This window comes from Lepisosteus platostomus, chromosome 10 (genome assembly GCF_059453375.1).
Source record: "Lepisosteus platostomus isolate fLepPlt1 chromosome 10, fLepPlt1.hap1, whole genome shotgun sequence".
Lineage (NCBI taxonomy): Eukaryota > Metazoa > Chordata > Actinopteri > Semionotiformes > Lepisosteidae > Lepisosteus > Lepisosteus platostomus.
In genome coordinates, this window is record NC_142620.1 from 55,822,817 (window position 1) to 55,838,936 (window position 16,120).

The following is a 16,120-nucleotide window of genomic DNA, read 5'->3' on the forward strand; positions in this document are numbered from 1 at the left end:
TGGAGAACATTTAATAGTTTAATAATAAGCTGCTGTATACATTCAGTGATTACTCCGATTTTCATGTTGCCATAAGCTGTTGGAGAGACCTGCAAACATTCAGCCACAAGTTCTATTGTATGTTATGCATCTTGTTCCACTGTCCAGTGTGTTCCAGTGCAACTGAAAACCCACAAACAAGTACAGATTATCTTTCGGATTTAAGCACGTTCATCCAGTCTACGAATCCAGGCAATGTTTTTGCTTCTTTTTCGTCACCCTGTGCACTCGATTACAAGACCTTGCCAATGGATATGCTTCAAGAGGCTGGAAGAGCTTCAGACATCCTCACTGTTCTCAGTACAACAGGAGCAGTCTTGGTTGCTCTTCCGGTCCTCTTCTACCTTATCTACCTTGTGGAGAGAAACTAACCACAAGGAGGACCTTAAAGCTATGCATTAATACCACAGAACTGAACCTTAGATCAAATACACAGAAACAGATCAGTGTAGAAATGTGTGACACCACCCTTCTCTGGGTCACAAAGCCATTTTCCTTTCAGCTCAGTAAGTTTGACCAATTCCCTCTAGTCTCCTTTAGTCTTTTCCTACATCCTGTTTTTGGTTTTGTTTCCTACCTCACGCTAAGCTCTTTTTTATATTTACTGACACACTACTGTAGGTGCTGAAATTGTTTTTTTTTGTTATTTTTCTTTTATATTTTTCTATTAGCCCACACAGCTCACAGAAACTTGATGGCACGAGAACTGACCAATAAGAAACTCTTTTACAACAAGGTAGACTGCAAGTTAACAGTTGCCAGGGGTAACATAGTAAAACATAAAGTTCAGTTTTGGAGAAAAAAAAATTATGATCATCATAATAAACAAAAAAGCCTGTTAATTCAAGTATAACTTACTAATAAAATAACTATACAGCATTAAATTTCTCATAATACATTTTTAAATTATTTATAAAATATATTTTGGCATATACGATTTTTTCCTTTTCTGTGTTTGTGTAACAAAACGCTACTTTAGTTTCAGTTGAACACCAATGTTTATTTATTCAGGTTTTTTTAAAGGAAACATTAAAGGGATTGTCACATAACAACTGGTTATTTTTAAAAAAATTAACCCTATATAGAGCTTCACATACAGCAAGACATGTGATTGATGATCCTTTTAGAACCTAGCCCCATAGTCAGAATTCCAGACGACGGGGAGACTGGAGCACACAGTTCTCTTAAACTGTGCCCCATCTCTTCCACCTACAACAGTGAATGGGGACTGGTGACTTTTGGGAAATGAGTCTTTTCAGTCTTTTCACTGTTTACTTTGAGAGACCTGTTGAGGGAATTACCATTTCCCAGCTATCCTATCCATGGACATCTTCTGATAAGTGTTTATTTAGCTTCTTCAGAGAAAAAAAAAGTAAATCCACTCACATCTCTGTGTCTGTGAGAGAAGCTGGAATGTCTTCAGTGAAACGTGGAGGGGAATATTTTTTGTTGTTTTATGAATTGAAACTTTGGGCAAAACGAAAATGAACTCGCCAAGAAAGCCGTCTTTCTCCTTGTTTTAAAAAAAGCGAAATAGCCAGTGGTAACAGAAAAAAAGCAACAACAAAAAAAGTTTAAATGATAGAAATGGATTATCTGTCTGTTGCAGATTCTTTCCTTCCAAAAAAATGGTCTCTTGGGATTGAAATGGTAGAATGGTCTGGCAGCCACCTCCCCCCCCCCCCCCCCCAAAAAGGCAATATCAAAAACTCAACACAAAAGGCATGATTCCGCCTTCACAGGAGTCCCATCTCCACGGCTGTCTGTCCCGGGATTCGGCACGTTACACGGTAACCAGTAGCCTTTCAGTTCCCTCTCTCCTGGACAGTGAATAACGACAAGGAAACGCAAAAGAAAAAATTCCCCACTGCCCCCTCCTTTCCCCAGACACCCAGCGCCGCGTATCCTCTCCCGAGTCGATCGCTTTCCCCACCGCGCCTGCCTGAGATACGCAGTCGATGTGTTTCCAGGTGTTCCGATGCAAGTGTGTGCAGCCTGTCGCGCTCCGCTTCCCCGCAGCCCCTTTAGAGAACGATGTCCTTCAGGCGCTTCCCCCCGGGGGAGTCCTTGTCCCTGTGCTCGTGGAAGAGCTGGCTGATTTCTCGCACCGCCGGCTCACTGTCCTTGCCCTCCGGCTGCCGCAGCAGGCTGTGGTTGGCGATCCTCTCGGCGTCGCGGCAGTGCAGCGTGTTGTAGGAGGCGGGGGGTTTGGCGCAGATGGGGCTCTTTAAGTGCACTGGGGAGGTGATGGGGCTCACGGCTTCCCGCCCGTTGCCTGCCTCTCGGATGGCCCCGTTGGCCTTGGGGCTGCAGACGGGCAGCTCAGTTGTCCTTTTCACCTTCATCTCACCCCTCTCCCCCTCCTGACCGTGGTCAGAGCCGTCCTTGCCGAAAGTGGCAAAAGTCCTCTTGGTGCCACAGTCTTCGTAGTGCGGGACGTCCACCGTCGGGGCCTCTATGGACAGGGCAATGATGTTGCGACCGTGTTCCGGGGATTTGGCACGGGCCGGAATGGGCACTCTGGGCATCCAGCAGCGGTCGGAGTGCCCAAGGATGCGACACTCCTCCTGGCAGTGGAAGCCCTCGCTTGGATCTGAGGAGAGCGACAGACAGGGAGAGGAGCGAAAACATTAGATTTCCGCTCAGTCTTTGAAACATCAAGGGACCGAAGCACATAATTTATCTTCTTTTCCAAAGACAAGCCCAACTCCTTGTCCCTACATAGTTAAATATGACAGGATCAGCCCCGCAAAGAAAAACACCCACTGAGGCTAGCTGAATGAGCCAATTCCAGACAGCACTAAAGCAGGAAGTCCATTTAAGCAGGACCGTTTCCTGCAGCAGAACCTGATGAAAGGCAAGGCTTAAGCAATGAAATCACATGCTTCAATATAAAAGGAACAAAAACATAGCTTTTGGTTGTCTGTTGCCTCTTGTGCTGTATGTGGTTATAAATATATAATGATATTTTAACGCTGCTGTGAGAAGAGATTTGTATGAATCAGTATCTCTGCATACAGTCACCCTTTTGTTGTATCTGTGGAAAGACCTTCAAGCTGCTTTTCCATCATTATGCTTTATAGAGCTAAAGCCACGTTCTTATGCATATGCTGAAAACCTGTTTTTCCCTTTATTTCCTGTTATTTAAAACAAGTGTGTTTCATCATTTTTAAGACATTCTACTCGAAACACTGTGCCAGAACATTCTTTGCTAGCACTCATTTTTCATAAATATCTTTAGCTAACCTTTCCCAGGCACATCTGAGCTGCCGCTGTTTCTGCACACACCCATACACGCCAAGCAGTCGCACCCTTGCTCAGACTGACGCAAAAGCCCGAGCGGTAGCAAGTGTTGTGTGGGTTTGACTATGGATTCTGGCACATGGTGACACACCATTCACAAGCTGTATCTACGCACTTGTGATCGCAGGAATCAGCATTGTACAAGTAAGGCCAGAAGCAAAGGTAAGAAGCAATTGAAAAATGCCACAATGATCAGGTTGAAAAATGTCAACAGAGGTCAGACAGATTTCTTTGCACCAAAGTATTTGCTTGTGCATACAAAAATGACAACATATATTTCACTGGCCAGAGGAGAGACTTGCTCAAACTGGGTCACACAGAACAGCAGGGAAATTCTAGGGTAAGCTCAGGTGAACCACAGCAGCAGACAAACACAATCCCGATGTGAAACTGCCATTATGTTCCTTCTTCTTGTACCTTTAAAATTATTTTGGAAAATCAAAGCAAGAACCACACAGAAACCAACATTTTTGTTGTTCAGATGGAGGTGCAGTCTTTCTTAATCTCTGTTCTCAGATCCAAGAGACCCAAGGTGACCGTAAGGGCTTGTGAGCAGACTGTCATTGAACCAAGTGTGCATTTATATCTGGCATTCCCAACTTGACAGATCACCCAATTAAAGTCACTAATTATCCTTTTTTTGTACTCTGAGGGGCATGTCGGCTCTCAGTCTTGGATCGATATTTAAAGATTGAACACAGGCTCTGCTCCGTGGCATTCCACAGGCACAGCTACCGGCACTGCGTTCCAGAAACTGGGATGTGATGAGAGTGACTGACAGGCTGAAGGCTCAGAGCCATGCAGAGAAGCCGTTTTCACGTTCCGATGTCAGATATCAGCTAAGGAGCCGGGGCTCCCAAGCCTTATTAATGCTTTACGAAAGGCTGCACCGCAGATTTCTTTGGCTTTAGAGGATGGCGGCTCCCTTTGAACACCAGTCGGCGGTTGAACCTTTTTTAGGCGCCAGCCATGACCACACACAAGCGCACACAAGCGCACGCACACCGAGTGAAAACACAGACCCCGTCTGCCCTGGCCGTCTCTGAGCACCTCCCGTTCACCGCCCCACCAGCAAAAGACGAGCTGCCAGCGCTATAGGAAAACAAGAAATTAAAAAAAAAACTCTTCTGTCCCACTGCAGTAAGTGGCTTAAATTTACTCTATAATTACCAGACCCTGAGAACACACAGAATCTTGAAAGGGCTTTTCATCGCCAATTGTCAATTTTGTCACCATGGCAACAGGGGTTAGCCTCAAAAGGCTAGCACACCTGCCACCAAACACTCTCTTCAAGAATTCCAATCAACGTAAGATCGTCACGTTTTCAGGCAGATGGATTTATAAGCATCCGCTTGTTCAATATTAGGTGCTTTAAATGAATTCCTATCAAAATTAGGTCTTGGCTGGTCTGAGAATAAATGCTCACAAATGCATAGTTAACACTCTCAAACACTCTTCCATAAACAAGAATGAGTACTTGGAGTTTATGAATATCTTTTTTTTTTCTCTGTACCAAAAGTGAAGGCTGTATTGAGAGCAGTTGGGGGTCTCTGAGGGAGCAATTTATCTGTAAATGACATGGCTCTGAAAGCAAAGATTCATTAATGTCACAATTCTCTTAACCCCTTTTCTCTCTACATGTGTCACAGATGTTAGACGCAATCGTCTCAGAGTAAAAAAAAAATAAAGAAAAAGAAAAACTGCGGACAAAAAAATCTCTTCCTGTCTTTGGAAATGCTCAAATTTAATGCTAACAAACTAAGTAATTAAAGGCTTAGCAATACTGCCGCATGAATCGGGCAAGCTTGAGAACTGCAAGAGATCAGGCACCTCCAGCTGTGTTTGTCTATTGAAAATCAGCAGGCAAAAAGCTTGCCAATCACGTCTCGAAACAGACATTAAGTACAGTATGTAGTTCGTTATTAGGAGAAAGATTTTCTATACAGTATCTGATATCTAATTACTAATTAAAATCCATTGGGAACAAGATACTGCCTGGATAAAAAAATTAAAAAATAATACAGTTTTGAATTAAAAAATAAAATAACATGAAATAAAAAAAAGTATTGAGAATCTAACTCCCTTGGCACTGCTGAGAAGAAGGATGTAATTTCACAGTTAAATCAGAATCAGAGTTCAAAGAATTACAAATCATTAGGGAAGATATATATATAGATAGGGAATGAGAGAGATGAACACAGTTCTGCTATGAAAATCTTGGCGCTTCAAATGCATTTGCACAACCTAAAGGTGATAAACTTTACCTTGTTCATTACTTCTAGTTACCCGAAATTACATTGCACTCACTGGACTAAGATCAATTTAAATTGTGTTAATTCTCAGGTGCTTCGAAACTACCACCTGCTGCACTCTCACATTGTTATCATCAAAATGAGATGATATCATCAAACGGCACGGGGCACAGCCCTGTGAAAGCAAGATGCCTAGCCGCGCGGTCACTGTTTTATGTCTTTTTATACCCAAATACAAGTCTCTGTCGGCAAAATCTGCTGCTCATCATTTTCAGAGCAGAGTTTCAATTATGTGAAATCTTTACAAATCCTCTGAGGTTTAATGTACTTTTCATGATATTGTGACAAAAGGAGTAAATTAGTGCAGGACTGAGGTTGAAATCCCAGAACATGAAGAGGATAACTGTTTATTTGAAGAAAAGATTCCAAAACTCTGAGCCCCTGCCAGCCTCTCAGCCTTTCTGGCAGGAGTCGATTTTCTGCCTCGTCAGCCCTGGAAAACAGACATCGTTTTCCCTCCAAAAAGGCTGAAAATGATGAGGTTCAAATGGTGCTGTAATGCTACAAGAAGGGTGCATGCAGCCTGAGCCCGACACGGTGGGGGAAGGTTTATTGGGCAGAGCGGTGGCTCTGTGGTTAAGGATCTGCGCCTGTGGCTGGAAGGTTGCCAGGTTCAAATCCTGTGTCTGGCAGAGGAATCCTACTCCATTGGGCCCCTGAGCAAGGCCCTTAACCCCAACTGCTCCAGGGGTGCTGTACAATGGCTGACCCTACGCTCTGACCCCAAGCTTCTCTCCCTGTCTGTGTGTCTCAAGGAGAGCAAGCTGGGCTATGTGAAAAGACAATTCCTAATGCAAGAAATTGTATATGGCCAATAAAGTGATCTTATCTTATCTGATAAGGCCAGGGACATTGTCAAGACTCAGGAAGACTTAACACAAATCAGCAGAACACAGTCTCTGGGAAACGAGGAGCACTGGGGATTCTTACTATAAATTAAACAAAGTACAGACATATTTTATTGGATGAGAAAATTATTGCTGTACCATGAATTGCTGACAGGAAAAGAAAAACTTTGTTAGCAAGTCAGCTTGTTCATTGGTCTGTTTTGAATGGTTGTGTTAGTATTACAGTATTGCAAATTCTCAAACATTTCAGGTGGATTAATGGAAAAAAAGTCCTCAAGTAATAACATCTCAGGTCAATCAAGAAAGTTGAAGCCTGAGAAGAGGCAGTTAATACTTTGTATTCAATACCCGAGTTCGATAATGAACATTCAAAAGGCTTCACCAAAAATTATATATTTCCTGAGATTCATATGGGACCATTTTACTAGTAACTATGCCGCCTTAACAAACAAAGAAAAAATCAGCCACTTAACAAACTAACAACGAAGGCAATAACTTATATGGTTTGGAGAGACTGGATGAAAAACTGCAGCTCTGCAGCCTCACAGACATGTGTACCAGTTGTCCTGGGCCCAGAGATTTTTTTTTCAGTTGAAGACAGCATCTCTTGTTATGAAGTGTAATGGCCGACAGGATACCTTGTGAACTCCCCTGAGCTTCCAGCAGAAACAGAAATAGCTTGGCCGTCTTTCTTTTATTGGCACCAAGAGAGAGGCACCGACATGAACTAGGAGGTAGCCTGCACTTTGTCTGCCTGTTTGGCTAACAAAGGGTATCCGCCCGCATTTGCCTAGCTCGGCACTTTTAAACAAACTGCTTACAATGAGCAAAAATCCTGGAATTAATAGGATCCCTAGATCACTGATTTTCTGGCCAAGAGAAAAACATGTCTTCGCTCCAGTGACACACAGAAGTATTTAAAATGATGATGGCTTTGTTATTTTGTAGAGCAAATATCAGAGCAATAAATCTACACTAAAATAAGTGCAGGTGGCATTTAATGAAGACAAAAAAAACATCAGGGACTCAGCAAGGGTAACAACAGACCAAACTTCAAACTTGCTACTTTAATGGAACTATGGATTCTGTCATACTGGACCTTTAGGTTTCAGAACAGTAAAGGAAGCAAAAGACCTCTATATGACTGGAATTGTCAACACTCTAATAAACTAATAAAGATATCCCACTTAGATCTCTGCAAAGAACAGCATTAAAATCTCCTTCTTTGTAAGGGATGTACCTAGGGAAAACAAGGCAATGTTCAAAATGAGCTATTAAATAATGAATTTACAGCTCTCCAAAGAGAGGGCAGGCTTTTTCCTCATCTTTGTTGCACTTGTACAGTAGTTGAAGTAGTTTTTGTCCATGTCTTCATATTTGTAACTGTTTTACCTTGCAATTCATTTGGATCAGCACAAGAGATAATCAGCTCTAACAGAGCTAACAGAGCAGCTCATGTCTGGTTGTTCTGTTTCTGCCCTAGGATGGTTCTGTTCTGACACGACTGGCACAATACAGGGGTGTCCCCAAACCTTTCTTAGATGTTTTCAACCATTTTGAGATGCTGTGGGTTTAAGTCCCTTCCAAAGTATAGTCACTGTGATCCAGGAACCCCGTGTCTCTGTTAGCTGGACTAGGACCCCTGTGTCTTCTGTTTCAGCTTAAGTTTACTTCTTAACTACAGGCTAAATTTCAATTTGAACCTTTTTAAATTTTTTCAAATTGTTTTCAGCTCTTAAAACGCTGAATGGAATTTGAAATTAATATGAACCCCGTGCTTATTAAAAAGTTTCAGAACTGCCCTCATTCAGGTGTGTGAGCTGAAATATAACCAACTGGGCTCAAGCAGAAGCACCAACACTGACTCTCTGTGGGAGAGTCTGAATCAGTGTCATTTACACCTGTGTCTGAGCATCATCAATTAACAGTGTATCAGGAACTATTTACTCAGACAGACAGGAGCAAATTCTTAATTACCAAGCTAAGGAGAGACAGTACAGGATTCTGTTTGCTGAAGGTATTTGTAATGCACTTTAAATAAGGTATTTTTTTAACCAAGGACTGAGTTTAGAAACACATCTAAGCCAGCAAGCAGATCAGTTACAGGTATCAATCAGCAATGGTGACTAAGGTCCCAGCAGAAAAAAACCCAGCAGACACAGTGGTGCCCCTTGATCAGAACTGAGAACCACTTTACTAGGGCATCCTGTGAAACGTTTTTTACTCCTCATACTATTATCATAATAGATAAACAGATTCTGATCAAACCAAATAGATTTTTGGGGAGTCCAAATGACAAAAGTTGCATGTATCATATCTAATACCGATCTATGAAGTTTGTGCAAACTACACCCTGTGGCTATGCTTAATACAGTACTCTCTTTACACCAGTGGAGTTTCCAGGCAGATTGCTTGTTTTTGTGGTTTAGCATATTCAGTTAACTGGTTAGACTTACTTTAGCTGCTGCCAGATTATAGAAACTCACATCAAGGTTGATGTACTGTACAATATGTGCAGCAAATATCAGACTAACACCAGAAACATCCAGTGTCTACAAGACCTGCTGCATACAGACTGTTATCTACAGTATGAGGGCTTGTGAAGTAATAAAAAGTCCATCCAGTGTAAAGGTTAACCTCAGTACCCTACATCTCATGCCAAATTGAAGCACAGCCACATCAGGCCAGCCAGAATCCACCTGGGAGAGCCCAAAAGCTGCTGTCATCCCAAGATTGCAATCCTGTTTTCCTCCCATAAATCACGCTGGAGAGGAGGCCTAGGGGACTTGAAGATGGAGTGTTATGAGCTTGTTTTTACAAACAGTGGGAGCTCACTCTTCCAGAGGTGCAGAGCCTGTAGAGGCTGTTTTTCTGCCAGCTCTGGGTCTCCTCTCCTGCATGTCCTTGTGTCTGTCTTGCCTGGTCTCTACTATTATGAACACCTTACTTTCCCTAATTTATTCCAAAAAGATTTTATGGTTCAGCAGACAGACAGCCAGCCTGCCCTTCTCACAGATATTAATTATTAACGAAATTACAGTATTCCGGCGGCAGCCCTGTCTTATGGATGGTAAATCAAGTGTTTTTTCGGCTACTTACATTTCATAGCATTAGTACCAGTCAATTTATCAGGAAGTGATTCACAATCAGTCCTCGAGAACTGTGGTGAGCGTCTCTGACAGCTAGTCAGTGCAATCAAACCCTGCTGCTGTTGTTTAAAAAAATAATATGAACAGACAGAGTTACTAATGTCTCTGGTCAACATTTTCACATGGTTTCTATTAATTATTATAAAAGGCCCATGGTGTTACGTGCCAAATTTAGTGTACACTCACCCCAAACAACCCATGGTGACTCGCTGTTAAAGAATGAATTCGTAAACTCATGCTGACAAACAATGCAGTCAGTTTAAATTGGTACAAACAGCATCTGTTTAGCCGCCCTGCAACTGCACCAAAAAACATTTGCAGACTTATTTTATAAATCATGCTGTCATGGCAAGAGTGCTATATAGTTCAGTGGAACTACCTCTACCAAATACAGTGTGTTTTGTTGTGATAATGAACTGAATTTGCTGGTAGGATGACAGACAAGTCTGCCAGATTTTAATTCATTGGTATCATTATATACTGTATGTTTTTCATTAGGAGAAGCTGTTGACACGAGGTCATGCAAAGTGGGTCTAGACAACTCTAGGTTGCAAACTTAAGTTCTGAGTGAATAAATCTTTGCAATGGATATAGTTGTATGGTAGAGATCTGACGACGTAGACTGCATCGAATACTTAGCATTGTGGATGGAAGCAAAAATTACTGATTTTGTCCCTCTCCTCATACCTGAGCAGTCAGATAAATAGCTACTGTAGCTGTATACCTTAAGCCATATCTTGATGAGACACTCATACATCTTGATGCTGACAGATGTAATAAGTTGCTGTAATGAAAAAAACGAAGACTTAAGTGGACGATCATCCCCTGGTGAAATGTATCGCTTTGCTAAATAACTTGATAAAATAAATAGGCAATTAACGTTGTGAGTTAAAAGTAATGAAAGCCAATCCAGTTTGGACCTCTTAGTGAGCTGAAGGATTGCAATATATCAATGCCACGGAGAAAAAAGCAAGGCTGTGCGGGAAGGAAAGGGGTCTCTTGAGAAGGAGATGGCAGGGATAAGGCTGACTGCTGCCATGCTTATAGACAGTAACCATATTGAAGGGGCTGCCTAATTTACAATAAGCCACAAACCAGCATTTCAGGGTGTCAAGTAGAGACACATAAAGAAAAGCCAGGGCTACATGATTTATTCCTGAATCTCCGGTCGCTGAAATCCCAGTTGCTTCTCGTTAAATCTGGAGGAACACAGTGGAAGCAAACAAGAGGTATCACCCCATGCTTCCCGGGGGAGCCCTAGGAGTTAGTCTGACTCACTGCCCACCCTCTGTTCCGTGAAGGAATTGCAAATGCACAAGCACACAAGCTCACGCACGCTCACACATTCTCCCCTCTGCAATTCATCATCCTGGACATCTTTGCAGAAACGGAAGCATGATGTGCGTTGCATGTAAGCTCGACCGAGTGATCTAGCTAATTCGCAGTTAAACCCTAGAGCCTGTGAGGAGCAGAAGGGATAAGGCTCAGTAAATTGTATCTTGGAGGAATGGAGCAGCAGTGTGAGATGGGTGTGGGACTGCTTATTCATTGGTCACCTGATCAGAATTCCACAAGGGATGAAATAGTGTGGGAGCACATTGCTCAAATCATTTAACTTTTCTCTAATCCCCTGGCTTTAATCATAGATAGGAGAGTCCCTATGGCATTTTACCTTTTTTTTTTACTAATATCCAACCACAGCAAATATTATTATCTACAGAAATTTCTACAAGCGATAAAATGGGTTATATCACAAAGTTTTCAGCAGAGTGTTCAGCCTCTTCAGGTTCCATTTAGCTGTTAAGTAACCAAACATGAACCCTTGAACTTGGAGGAAAAATAAATGCTTTTACCATTCGTTATATTTTCTTTAAAATGTGCACAAATGGTGAAAGAAACTGCACACATCACAGGCTATTCTGGATTTAAGGCTGACATAGAGGTCATCTTTAATGCCATCATTGTCAAGGGACAGTCGATATTTGAAAAGCGATTTGAACCATAAATGACTCAAGGAAAACTCAGCTTCCCATTCGTCAACATTCCCCTGCAATTTTCATCAGTGCACTTACCCATGGGAAAAGGGATTCAGCAGGATTAAGGAGTAAGAGAAAGGTCAAGCTACCTAATACTTGCACCTACAGGCTGGTCTCCAGATTTAAAAACACCTGCCAAACGACAAAGCTATGAATTGGCTGAGCACAATCTCTGTAGTCTTAATCCGTGTGAAATTAAAGAAGGATGGTTTTGAGTATGTCTCCTGAAATCCAGACCGGGATTTTATTTTGTTTGAATAAAATACCAAGGACCTGACCACACTGTACTCTGATCACAAGAATAGTGATGGACATTCCCCATTGTGGGCAAAACAGAGCTGAGAGCCCGCCGAGATGCTGTCACCCAGCTGAAAGCCTGCTCAGGCAGAAGGACCTGGCCAAGGAGAGCTCACCGCGGCGCTATGGCCAGGTGGTTACAGATGAGGTACAGAAATATCCTGCCTCCTACCGACCATCTTTCTCTTAATGCCAAAGTTATGTCGCCACCCTCTTTGTTTTCCACTATAGTACTATCATAAAACTAGGCTTGAAAAAAGTGGGCTTCCTCCTGTGGAAATAAATTGGAATTCCCAAGTGCCAATCTGCCTGAGAAAGAAACAGACCCACCTGGACATCTCAGCCAACCTCAGCTCAACAAATCAATGCTGTCTTTCTCGAGACAGCTGGGCCCTCAAAGACCACTGTGTGCTCAGCTGGAATGCTGAGATCTCTAGACTTTATTTCCCAACAAGATGTTCCCTGCTTGAATATAACTGTTACATAATTAATGTAATGTGAGTTGTCATTCAGGCATGTACAATTGTGTCAGTGTGGACTATACATTTTATATTCTGTTTTATCTTGTAGCTCAGGCGGGCACATACTTCTGTTGTTGTTTTATTTTTCCTTCCTATTGCTCTTTTTCTTTCTTCCTGTGTCTTTAACAATCTATGGAAGTAGGACAATGTGTGATGTTAAAATGAAGCCTGCTACCCATGCATGCAGAAGCATTTTAACATTTGTGCCTCTAGGGAAAGCAGAACTACAATGCCCACTGTCAGTTCTGGCACTTCACTGGATCTCAGAATCACAGCTGTGTTGGGCAGAGACACACAAAAGGGGCAGACCTGTCCTACAGGGAGAGCAGTGTGAGTCAGTTTTTTCCACAATATGAAAGGGGCACCATTAAAATGCTATTCTTGGTCACAATCTGTATACACAAATATATCACACTGTAAAACTTTAGCTGATCTTGTCCTTCCATTTGATAATCGAAAAAGCTTAATTAACTGCAGTCATTCAGAATGAACTACATCAATAACACTTTCTGGCTAAGTGAGAATGATAAGAAGTTATCAGAAGAAAAACGTATATCACAATGTCTGTTAATACTGCCTGTGTCCTTCTCATACTGTTGTATTGATTATTTACTATGTGAATGTGACTGAATCACAGTAATCCAGTAAACACAATCACATTGCCATAGTGCTTAGCAGTTTTAAGGAAATCCATGCAAAGGGTTTTCCTGTTGTTAAAACATAGTTATGTTCCTATTTCATGTTATGTCGTGTCATTTGCCAAACAGCTTTATACTGTACCATACAGTGTCGCAGGAAGCCGAAGCCTACCTGGCTAGCAAAGAGCGCAAGTCAGGGTACACCCTGGGGGGCACCACCAGTCCATCGCAGGGCCAGTGCGAGCCAATCATAAATGGGTACAATTTGGAGGCCACCGTAAAGGCTGAGGGGGAAAATTTGTCCCACACACCAGGATATCTCCTACTCTTATTGAGAAATGCTTGGGGATTTTTAATGACCACTGAGGCAGGAGCTTGTTTAACGTCTCATCTGAAAGGCAGCACCCACTACAGTTAGTGTCTCCGCCACTATACACAGTGGCGCCACACAGTGGGCACACCCCGCAGGTCCCACTAAAACCACTTCCAGTAGCAGCCATAGCTTCCCAGGAGTCTCCCATCCAGGTACTGACCAGGCTCAACCCAGCTTAGCTTCAGTGGGTAGCCAGGTGAGAGCTGTGGGGTGATATGGCTGCTTGCACATGCTCCTACGTGTCAGATCTAAATCTGTTTAGTTTTCCCCTAATGCTCTCCTGAAAGGAAATGAAAACAAAGGCATTCTGTGTTACATTTTTAGTGGTAGCAAGACATTTTGAAGTGTTTCTATGAAAGGCCATTGTTTTGAATGCACATTGAATTGATTTGATACTGTTGTGTTTTAGCACCAAGCCTCACAGTGTCAGAGCATGCTGAAATGCTCCACACATTTTACGAGTTTCACTTGAGCGGCACCCTGGCCTTGCAAGCTGGCACTGAACCAGTTCTTGTAAAAGAAAAATTACTACGAAAAATTCCTCAACAACAACAGCCCAGATAATGACCCCTGCAAACAGGAGCAAGATGAAGCCAAATAACCTCAGTGCTACAAGTTTTCAGAATGTTGTTTTGCAAAACACAATGTCCAATGTCATGTACTGTTAGGACCTGGTTATACAAGGCCCCACACCCATGTTTGGTCACATGCTGGGCTGTGACATTAAATGCCCTTAACCCTAAAAGAGTAGGGCAGAGGAAAGCAACGGTGCCACAGCTCCACAGCTCAGCTGTGACAGTATGTGCCTAGGGTCTCTCTTGCTTATGGCATGCAACCCTCTGTTGCCAGGCAGGCTATACCCCTTATGGAGGGGGTAGGGGGCACAGCTGCCTCTAGTAGGCATATGTCAGAGCTACAGAATACCGCAGTGTCAACCTTTCCATGTTTCATGACTGTGTGGGGGGGGCTCAGTGTTTGTTTCATCCCTGAAGTTACCCAGTCAAAAGAAGATCTACAGCTCCTCCTCGTCGGCTGTGATTGCTCTGACAAATGATTCTCATGTGAGAGCTTTCTCTGACTCTCAAGAGAAATGAGCTTATTAATATAACAAATCTAATAATATCAACAAATGAATTGATAAAAACACATTGCCTTTCATTTATGTTACTTATAAAGCCTTTTTTCAGCAATACTATTTTTGTGTCTGCTACACTCACTGTGTAATACAGCAAGAATTCTCAGAAGAAAACTAACATCCACCTAATGCATTTCTCCTGTGTGATTTCCTATTTCAAATCACAGTGTTTCAAAACAAATTCACAGCAAAAACTCATTTCATGACAGAGATGTACAGCAACCTATGACTGAGTTTAGAAGAAAAAACTTCGTTAGGTTTCAGTAGAAAAGAGAATGGGATTGTTTTTTGTCTCTCTTCTGTAGCAAGGTTTATCTCTGCTGTCACTGACAACTATGAACTGAAACCTCGGGGACTATTTTGCTATTAAGTGTTAATAATATAAACTTTAGATATAAAATTCTGAAACACCTGCTGACCAGATGTGCTTGAAGCACCTGTCTTTCTGAAAATCCCATTACATCTATTTCCTTTATCTGAAGTCAAGCCTCTGTTCCTAATTGGTTATCCTGCACATTGCAAAAAAAAAAAACTACAGTAAAACTTAACAGCAAGCCTCTTCCATTACTTTTTATTTTCTTTTTTTAAGGGGCTGGGAGGGGGGCTCTCAAATCATAAAAGTTAATAGGCTGCCCAGAGAGTAACGAGTTTCCATTACAACCTTTCCATAACGAGGGAGTATGAAACGAAAAAAAACGCTCATCTGAGCTGATCCTCTCTGTTCCTTCCCTTCTTTTTTGGGATGCAACTGCAAAACCCAGAACAGAAAGTGTGGGACCACCAGAGAGTGTACTGTATGTGCCTATTATCCCCTGCTCGAGGCAGCAGATTATGGGTGGAAGAACAGGGGCAGACAGAATGCAATGAAAGTCACTTGAGTCGAGGCAGAACTCTTCCAGATCTCCCATTTACTTTTAAAACTCTGACTGATACAAGATAATCCACCCATACTTCATCTTTCTGCAGTGCAGTTGTTTTCTCTGATAAGAATTCAGAATTTCAACACCAGAGTCTCACTAGGGTAGACAGCAGGTTGAGGAGAGGAAAGGCAGTCTCAGACACTGACAGGTTCACTGTATGTGAGTAGTGCTTTGAGGCACTGTGCACCTTGAACACGTACGTAAGTACGTAAGTAAGACCTACCTTAATAAACAGCGCTTGGTCATTTATATAATATACTTAAGGTTACCTGCAAAGCTGTATAGCTAACTTCAAATTACTTCATCTTTAGGACCTCAGAACAAGTGAAAAGGTCTCGCAGGGCACATTTGTTCAATTAAGGTTTTCAGTTCTGCAACCAAGAGAGCTCAGCGGACACAGTAGTGAAAAGCTCTGTGCTTGGAGGGCGTCTGCATCACTTTCCATATAGGCTCAGAATGAGGAGCACATAATGAGGGCTGCAGTTATGAGTGGTATTTAGATAGACTGCAGTGAGCACGCCATTTCTTTAAAACAGATCGCTATGTGAA

General features: G+C 42.3%; 1 protein-coding gene across 4 annotated transcripts in view; it reads right to left on the reverse strand.

The window, feature by feature from the left end:
- pcdh19 (protocadherin 19) overlaps positions 1 to 16,120 on the reverse strand; it is a 59,874-nt gene continuing 43,754 nt past the window's right edge. For all 4 annotated transcript variants that reach the window (XM_088597470.1, XM_088597469.1, XM_088597465.1 and 1 more), the window contains exon 5: positions 1 to 2,632. In XM_088597470.1, the coding sequence (XP_088453596.1) occupies positions 2,064 to 2,632 (569 nt within the window). In that variant the 3' untranslated portion in view covers positions 1 to 2,063. The remainder of the gene's footprint in view (positions 2,633 to 16,120) is intronic.